Source organism: Python bivittatus, unplaced genomic scaffold (genome assembly GCF_059951505.1).
Source record: "Python bivittatus isolate LINGU-HERP-01145 unplaced genomic scaffold, Pbiv_v1 ctg000560_np1212, whole genome shotgun sequence".
NCBI classification, from domain to species: Eukaryota; Metazoa; Chordata; class Lepidosauria; order Squamata; family Pythonidae; genus Python; species Python bivittatus.
Window position 1 is genome coordinate 3,346,129 of NW_028277083.1, and position 9,440 is coordinate 3,355,568.

Consider the following 9,440-nt stretch of genomic DNA (forward strand, 5'->3'; position numbering starts at 1 on the left):
CCTATTTTTACCGGGGGGCTCGGAATTTAGACGCCCCTCCAGTTTTCCCCCTCCTGGGGCAAAGACCAGCCGGGGCCGGCGGGGCTGCAGAACTCGGGACGCTGCGGGGGGGGGGGGAGAGGCGCCCCGGGCAGGATGAAAGAGGAACCAGGCTCAGGAAATGCGTCCGGGCGGGGGGGGTTCCTGCGGGCGAGGGGGGCAGGAACGCCACCTTCCCCTCCGGCCGAGCCGCCGCGGAGCGCCCTCGAAGCGAGCCTGAAGGGTCAGCGGGAGCGGGGGAAAAGTTTGGGGGGGAGGGGGGGAGGGGAAGCGGGGCCGGCCGGGAAACCGGGGAGGCGGACCCCTGGCGCGCAGCGAGGGCCCCCAAGGCCTCCCCCAAGGCCGGCGCCCGGGAGGTCCACGGGCTGGACTGCCGGTCCCCTCGCTCCCAGCCCGCGGGCCAGCGGGCAGGAGCAGACCCCGCAGCCGGGGGTGGCCGTGCCCCGCGGGGAAGGGAGGCCGGCTGGGGAGGATGAGGCCGGCACCCAGCCCTCGGAGGGGCGCCGCGAAGGGCGGGCGAGGCGGGGAGGGGAGGGGAGGGGCGCGTCCCCGGCCGGGCACCCCCGCCGGGCTGACCTGCTGGTACTCGGCGTCCTCGGGCCGGAACTCGTCGGGCACGGCCTCCCAGCTCAGGCTGAAGTGCGGCAGGCGGTGCAGCAGGCTGACCCACCAGGGCGGCGAGTAGCCCACGCCCGCCGCCGCCGCCGCCGCCGCCATCCCGCTGGCCAGAAGGGCACCGGCGCCCGCCCGCCGCCCGCGCGCAGCTGGAGCGCCGCTCACGCCGAGCCGCCGCCCGCTCCTGCTCCTGCTCCTGCAGCTGCCCCGGCCGCCGCGGCCATGCCCCGGCCCTCGCCTCAGGCCGCCCCGGCCCCGCGGCCACTCCCGGGAGCCGCCCGCGGCCGCTCCGTGGCGCCCCGCATGGCCCGCCGCGCTCCTCCGCCCGGCCGGCCGGCGCTCTTTGTTCGCCCGGAGCCTCGCCTGCTCCGCCTCGGCCGACGCGCCGCCCCCGCCGCCTGGCACCGCCCGCCCGCCCGCCGGAGGAGGAGGAGGAGGAGGAGGAGGAGAGGGGAGGCGGAGCGGAGCGGAGCGGAGGGGAGGCGGCGGCGCGGGAGGAGCCCGGCGCCCGGCGCGGCCAGCCGGGTCCGTGCGCCCTGCGCCCTTGGAGCCGCGCGCTCCGCTCGCCCCGGCGGCGCCCTGCCTGCCTGCCCGCCCCACCCCGCCTCGCCTCGGCGCCGGGAGAGCCGCTGCCCCTGGATGCGCTCCCGGCCTCCCCGGCTGCCCGCTGGCTCTGCGCGCCCGGCCGCGCGGGCCGGACCGAGGAGGACGAGGGCGCGCTTGAGGCGTCTCCTCGGCCGGGCGCTCCCTTGCCCGCTCCCGGCGGCTGCGCTGCCACCCCGGGGCGCCCGAATGCTGGGCTGGAAGGGGCGGCGAGGCGGGGGGGCTCTGGCCCTGGGCGGACGAGATGCTCCCTTAAGGCCCTTCTCCTGCTCCCCCGTTCCGTGCCGGGATTGGACGTGCCGGCGGAGCCCGGGTGCCTCCAGCGGGCCGTGTCCGGAGAGCAGAGCGCCCGCTGCTCGGCGCCAGCTCCTGGCCTGTCGGGCCCTTCCCGCAGGCATGATTAGCGGGCGAAGGGAAGGCAGCCCGGCGCCTGTCCTAGCAGCGCCTCTCGAAAAGGAGGTCTCGGGGCGGTTTCTCCGCTTCTTCCCGGTTAGGGCGAGTCGGCCTTCGGAGCAGCCCAAGCGACCATCAGAAAGGGCTTGTTTTCCTGCCCTTTCTGCGGAAGGGCCGGCATCCAGCCACCCGCTGCCCATAAGGGAGAAGTTTAGGGGTGGCGAAACTCCGCAGGCTTCAAACTCCGAACTCAGAGCCATCTCGCAAGGCGATCCTCTGGCCTTTAGACCAGTGCATCTCAAACTTGACCCTTGGCTGGCTGGGGAATTCTAGGAGTTGGAGTCCCCCCGCCTGAAAGGGGCCAAGTTTGAGAAACGGCTTTAAACTGATCTTTGGGGCAACTATTTCGGTGCGCGCCATAAAAAGCTTCTGGTTTTCATCCAAAGATTGACACCCTTCTCCATTCTGATTGCTTTTAAAGCAGCATATCATGCATCCGGATGAAATGGAAATAAGCATTTACGTGCGAGGGAGGGGCACAGACAACTTTGCCCTGAAATGCGCACAACTGGGTGGAAGCGATGAACCTGTCACCAAGAACTGATGCCCAGGTTCCTTTTTCCTTTGCTGTCATGCGCGGGGATTGCCAGATTTCAATCACGCAAGGCAAACATCGGGGCGTTCTTGTTTTTTTAAACGGGGCATTCAGCTACTTAATTAGTAATCTTTCAGCACAGTTGCTGACGTTCAGGAGCAGATCCCCTAAGCAGAGTTGCGCTGAGTTCAAATCTCCAACATGTAGGTTGTGCCTTTGAAAAGGGCGATCCTTCTATGGGTTATTTTCAGCAAGACTTTTTCCACGGATGAGTGGAGCAAAATTATTGCCGATCATTAACTGAAGCAGAAGCTTGCAAATGAAGGAGCCATCCGAGGTGCTCGAGGGGGAGGTAGGACAGCATTATGGAGAGATGGATGGGGTGAGGAGGTCATAGACCTCAAAGGTCATCAAGTCCAACCCTTTGCACCCCGCACGATTCACTGCACCATCCCCAGAAGGACTCTCCAGCCAAGATGGGTAGAGAGAATCCCTTTGCCTGGGTCAGATTCTAGAACTTGTGGACATCTGATGAAACCATCAACAACCAGCAAAGCCGATTGCTGGTTTCAGCCAATTTAAAGGCTATTAGTCACTCTCAGAGGCCGTCAGCTCACTCCATTTAATGGCAGGGTCAGCCTTGTGGACGCATTACTCTCCAATTTTGTCATTTGCGGTGATTTTCTAAAACCTGGCTTTCTTCTGCTCTGCTTCTAGGGGCCTACGTCTGTTTTGCTGTGCCACTCCATGCAAGAGACGCTCTCTCCTTTTATACAAACTCATTCCAAGGCTGAGTCTTACTCGGCACTGAAAGCACATATGCAGCCATTAGTTTCCTGGCTCGAATTAAACCCTAGTCACATGCTTATCATGGATCCGCTGAATATATACGTAGCATAAAATTGGGCCTGGGCCAGCCCCATATTGGAATAATTTAGAGCCAATCCTGGCTGGATGAAATTAACCTCCGTTTCAGAATGCAAGGAAAATATATCCTCTTAAGACTAGAAAGAAGTTTGTTCTGATTAGCTTCAAGATGGTGTAAAGAAACAGAACATGATAACAAGTAGCCATTGTTTAAAAAATACCCTGGATTTATTGCTGGGCCTTGTGAAAAGATTAGCCTATGGATGAGGAGGGAAGGGGAACGTTGGTGGAAATGTTTTGCATTAGGGAAGAATGCGCCAGAAGAAAAATAAATCTCACCATGCACTCTAAAAATCCTCCGAGAGATTCTTAATTAGAAGGCCTGTCCTGTGGATTATGGGCTGTTTGCTCAACACTGAGCATACCTCTCCGCTATCGGCTGTTTTAAGACCTCTCGCTTAATTATCACTGATACATTTAGGAAAGGAAAAGAAGATTGCGTTCATGATATTTAGAATCGTTTTGCCCGAGAAAAGAGCCGCACCAGGAAGCCAGCCCAATGTGGACCACCCTCAAGTCTTCTCCATCCCCAAATGGTTTAAAGTCCTAATGCAATTAAAGCTGTCTCTGAAAAGCAGCCAAGCGAGCCACCAACGTGGGTCTCTAACATTTTAAGTGGTCCCAAATGAGTGCTGTCCCCCCCCCCATTTCTCACACGTGAAGCTCTCCCAGACTTTGCTTCTCGTCTCAAAGTGTTACAGCCACTTAGGGCGTCTTTCTGATGCTTGTATGATGGAATGGACTTATGAAGGCCAGGCTCAGGGAGATGAGCGTGTTCTTAGCCCCCAGCAGGAGCGTGGGAAGTTCAAGAAGATGAGGCTGGCACCTCCCTGAGGAATTCACGGTGTTGTGGCTGGCTGGCTTGGGAGCTAGATTTCAGTCTGGGGAGATTTCTGTCTAGAGGTTGTAGCTAATAAACACAGCAGAACTGTATTTGCATTGTCTCTTGGAGTTCTTTGGGCTGAACCTGACAGCTTGTCAATTCAAGCAAAGATATGTTTTTCCTAATGTATTAACATGCAAGATGCTTGAGGCTGGGGGGATAAAAGGCCATCGATTTGCTTGCTTAGGGCAAACCGAAATGGCTCCTAAAGGGAAGTGAATTCTCTCTCTCTCTCTGTCCAGCAAATGGGCCAAAATTAAGAAAGGCAGAGGTGGGAGGCTGACCATTAAAGTCTTCTATGACTAAACCCGTGTCCATCCCTCTTCCTTGAGCAGCTATCAGTGGACCACCAGACCCCCCCAAAGCCTTGCCGCGGATGAGCCTTGCGCCTCCAGGAGCTTCCAGTTTTGAGGCTACTTCAGCTGAGCGTCTCCTCCCCTTCCTTCTGCGTCCCCCAATTCCTCTCACGTGTACCGACCTCAATTACATCATCACGAGCGACAGCAGGGACAGGGGGCAAGAAATACACCACCCACTGCTTCGAAAGATCCCAATGCGATCTGGCTTCTGAGAGAGGACCCACGAGCCACAGCTAAGCCATGCCTTGTTAGCTGCGCTCCCGTCGTCAGTCTCGGCCGTGGAAACTACTGGCAGAGGTACATCGAGGGAAGCTCCCTTCGGAGAGGACTACAACTCCCATGACCACACACCAGGACAACCACAATGGTGCAGCCCATCTGGAGTGCACCTGGTTGGAGAAACCCGGCTTCAGAAAAAGGGCTATGCGTGATTCCCTCTTGAAAACAGCAGTGTCTTGCGGCATCTTAAAGACGGACAAATGTAATCGTAGTGCAGCTTTCAAGTTTGCCCCCTCTCCACAGCACCGGGGAGAATTACGTCTCTTTCGCAATAATGATCTGCCCAACTCTGTAAGGTTTGGCTAAAAGAGAACGTTTGTCTCAGCTCCATCCCAGAAGGATCGGGACCCTGGATCGAATCCATGTATGATAACTTATTGGCTCCAGGATTGTATGAGGATTTCTGTTTGCAGTCCAACCTGGCACTTAGCGGTGATTTCCTGGGCACCAGTACCCTTTCTTCTAAGTCATGGGATATCATATGAAATTCCAAAATTGGAGGAAGATTAAGAGGGGGAAAGACCAAAACCAAGCCTTCAAAGCCTTCAAATTCATTTGCCACCACTTGGGAGGTTATATTAGCTGTTATCCTGTGAACCACCCATTGAAATAACGCTGTAATTTAAAAATGGTGGCCGAGGATAAAACCTTAGTGGGCCTAAATGATCCATAGTGGCAAGGAAATTATTAAAATATTTAACGGACTGCCCTTTTAACTCTGGGGAAGGCTCAAGCCAGCCAGGAAAAGACTGAAACAATCTAAAGCTTCTGAACGCTATTCAGAAAGGGAACAGGCCATTGGAAAACACAACATAGCACTGAGAGCCAACAGTAAAACATATATTATCCTGCACAAAAAGCCAGCAAGCAGACCATAATTTTCTAATTTTCAGCCACCTTCCGTCGGAGGCTTCCAAACAGCTGCTACCGATCATTCTGTAAGGCTTACAAACAATGGTAGGCCAGACCATCCAATGGTGCTGGTACCGAAGGAAGGACGCCAACTCCTCTGGAGCGGCCATGGATTAACCACGATGCCACCCTTCAGAAGCCTTTGCCCTTCTACCCATACCCCACACCTTATCTGGCAAGAAAAACCAAGGGTCTGTGTCAGGGCAATTAGGGACCCATTTCCCTTCCTTGTCGGCTGCAAGCGGCCAGCTTAAAACTGGTGCAAAAGGCAGTTACAGTATTTGTCATGCTGGACGAAGGGACAAATACGGTTTAGCCGGCCTAAAACAAAAGGCCAACATTAAAGCGCTCCATCTATATTCCTGCTCTTGCCTTTTGAATGAAAAAGATTGTGCCCTGCAGCCAGAGGGCCTATCCAGACAGGGGAGGCGAAGGGCGTCTAATCTCCGAGAGATCAATTGGATCCTATCTGGGAAGTTCGCCTTATGAGAAAGCAGATGGCGAGCAACTCCTTAACAATTATGGCTCACCTGCCTGCGCCACGATCTGTAATTTTTGAGGCGCTTCTAACGCTGCTTTGCCTAATACCCTTCTCCACCCACACCTTCTGTTCCTTTGTTGGAGAAAGCAACGTGGGAAACACCAAGAGGGGTAAAAAGACGTTTGAGTCAGGCTCTGTGGCTGCTGATGAAGCAGCCAACCTGTTTAGTTTTCAGCAGGAGGGGGCTGGGGCGGGCAGGAATTTGCCAACTGGAAACTTATTTATGGGGAAATGCTTCTATCTGTACCGGGGGGTGGGGGGGGAAGGCCCTGTTTCAAACATGTATCTTGCTAACTTCAGAAGATCCTGGCTGGACAAGAGCTCCATCACAGACCGCCACTTGCATGCCACAGTGGCCCAAAAGATGCCTTTAAGAAGCCCCCAAACAGCCTGGAGGCGCGATGTCTCCGTAGTTGTCCTCGTAACTTTTCAGGATGATGGTGCCGGTGGAGGTGATTTGCAATTCTGGGAGCCATAATCCCCATACATCTGCAGGACACCAGGATGAAGAAATCTGTTCCATCCTTTCCAAACCAGTGTGTTCACACGTATCCATTTTATGAATTCAGATCTTCGGTTGTTAGAAGTAATTCTGTAGAAGCAGCTCGTGAGGTGGAAACCTTCAACAGCTTGGATGCTGATGCCCGTTTTTAATTAGAACCTTGGATATGTTGTTAACGTCACTATAAACTGTTTCTGGGAGGGAGGGAGGGAGGGAGGGAGGGAGGGAGGGAGGAAGGAAGGAAGGAAGGAAGGAAGGAAGGAAGGAAGGAAGGAAGGAAGGAAGGAAGGAAGGAAGGAAGGAAGGAAGGAAGGAAGGAAGTAAGTTAAAGAACAAATCCAGTTTTTCCCACTGGTGACAAATGCCAGGTCAGTCCATGACCTTAACTGAGTTTAGGGATATGACAACAGGAAGTCAGCAAGAGGTCAACAGGCCAGATGTCTTCATCGCTGCTTTTGGCACGCTCCTCCATTTGGCTGAAAATGTAAAGGGGCCGTGACCTCTGAGCTGTGCGGCCTCACACAAAATAGCTTGTGGCTTCCCCTATCAATAAAGGGTCCGTTTCTCTCATTACTCCCCGCTGAACAAGGCAACGCTGCAGTTGATGCCAACCAGATTCCATCTCACCCGTTCCTTTCCTCAAGAGCAGAGACCCCTTTATCGCTGCATTCTCCGCCACCTGTTCTTTTCTGCATCAACCTCTGCCAATATGCTCCTCAAACTCACCTCTGCAAGATTGTAGCTTGCTGGAACTTCTTTCTGAGATAGGCCATACCTCCACATTGGGAACCCAGAATGTACACTTCCACGTGGCAGTTCCTGTCCACAAAGGATAAATGACTTACACATATTCAGATTTTTGGAAACTCACAGTGAATTGGTACCCTTTGATTCGCACTTGGGGCTAGGAAGGAAATCCAACTTTGTCCTTTCTTGAAACAAGATTGCTAATGGCAGCCCCTCCATTTTCTCATCTTTGTTTCCAGGGACTCACAGGCTGTCTTCGCAGCATTTGCTCAACCAGGTCATAAAAGACCTTGCATTTTGCAAAAGAACCCGGTTAGTACTGAGTGTGCTTTTTGTGGGTTCACATGCTGTGTACCCCAATCCATTTGTTTCGAAAAATAAGCTAATTTCAGTAAACGGCTTAAATAAGCTGTCTGAAAGCATCCCTAAGCCACAAATGCAAATTTCACAAATGTGAGAAATGACTGGGCGTCACGCAGCCTGACCCCACAACAGGCAATGTTGTTCTCTGCAAAACAAGTGATGTAACACACTAATGTCACTCTTAACACCAGAAACCAAACTAGCCCTCTGCACTGAGGAACAAGCCCATTTCTTGGATGACCAGTTTATGTATATTTTCCTTCTCAAGAATCCCAATAGATTAACAAGTGCCCAATCTAGAGCAGTTCGCTGTCCTGCCGGAAATGCAACTCTCTCTTCCTCGCCTCCTGCTCGCAAGTGCCTTGTTGTAAAGCTCTCTGTTACTGCTCACTGTTGTGAGAAAGAGGATCTTATGCCATCAGATTACTCATCCTGGTAGTTTCCCCTGGAGACTCAAGTCTGGGAAACATTTCGCTCCTGTCTTGGCCTGAGCAATCTGATGAAGTAAGAGATTTCCCGGGCCGTGGTAGAGACGCTTCTTGGAGGTTAATTACAGCTCTCCCATCCTTCCTCCAAATTAATAAGATGCCAGCTGGGCAACTGAAGTTAGCAACTGAACCACGGACAGCGTTGTCCAGAAAACCGACGTGTTCGGGAAACACACCACCGTCCCCTTCAGTCGTGATGATAACCACGTGAGTAGATCAGCAGCTGGAACCAATCTGCCCTGCTCCGTAAATGGCGACACTGCTCTTTCTCCTTTGCCGCTGGTCTGGATAGTTCCCAGCACCTGCCTCTGGAAACACTAGACAGAACGTTTCCGCTGATGGGATTAAGCAGAGCTCATCTGTTCTCTGGTGGAGCTCGCCTTCCTGGCTGCAAATCCTACCATGAAGGACAGTCGGCCCCAGATAAAGAGCAGGCAGAGTCCTGGAGCCGACACGCATTCAGGGTCAGCAGGGAAACCAGCATCTTTGGGTTGAGTGGGGAGGGAGGCAGGCAGGCTGTCTGGAAGCCAAACAAGCAACCTTCTCCACAGAAACAGCTTCAAGCCTGCGAAAGGCTCCGATGATCACCTCTGCCGATTGCAGAGCCAGTGTCAGTGGTTATCGAAGAGCCAGAGGGTTTCCTTCTTTGACAGGGAAGCCAATTCGTCTTTCATCTTTCGTAAACGCTCGACAGCAAACACTAGGCAGGTGTCATCAAACCCCTTCTGTCACCTCCTTTGGAACTCTGTGGGGAACCATGGGGCCGCAAGGCCCCCTTTATTGAAGAAACCTTCTCTGGGGTTGAGGCAGAGGGGCTGCCAATCCAAAGAGAAAAATACTGATCCAGATGTTTTGCTGATGTTGATCCCATCGTATTATTGGTCCAAACGTTGGCACAAAACCACCCACTGAGGTCCACATAAGAGTATACTGTAAAAGTAAGTCTCAACCTTGGGCACTTTAAGATGGGTGGACTTCAACTCCCAGAATTCCCCAGCCAGCATGGCTGGTTGGGGAATTCTGGGAGTTGAAGTCCACACATCTTACAGTTCCCAAGGTTGAGAAACACTGCCATAAAATAAACCCACATTCATCAGAAGAAAGATGAGAAATAAGTAAATGCACTCAAAAGACAAAGGTTTAACTTCTGTCCCTAGCAGGGGGGAGACAGAAATTAGAGAAAGACCTGTTTTT

At 53.8% G+C, this 9,440-nt stretch overlaps 1 protein-coding gene across 3 annotated transcripts in view; it reads right to left on the reverse strand.

Moving 5' to 3' along the window:
* TTYH3 (tweety family member 3) overlaps positions 1-986 on the reverse strand; it is a 61,035-nt gene extending 60,049 nt beyond the window's left edge. The window contains exon 1 of one of the 3 annotated variants that reach the window (XM_088147978.1): positions 616-985. In XM_088147978.1, coding sequence (XP_088004104.1) covers positions 616-756 — 141 coding nt within the window. In that variant the 5' untranslated portion in view covers positions 757-985. Of the gene's footprint in view, positions 1-615 lie in introns of all 3 variants that reach the window. The other 2 variants (XM_088147977.1, XM_088147979.1) reach the window with 2 other exon arrangements.
* Between the last annotated feature and the right edge of the window lie 8,454 nt (positions 987-9,440).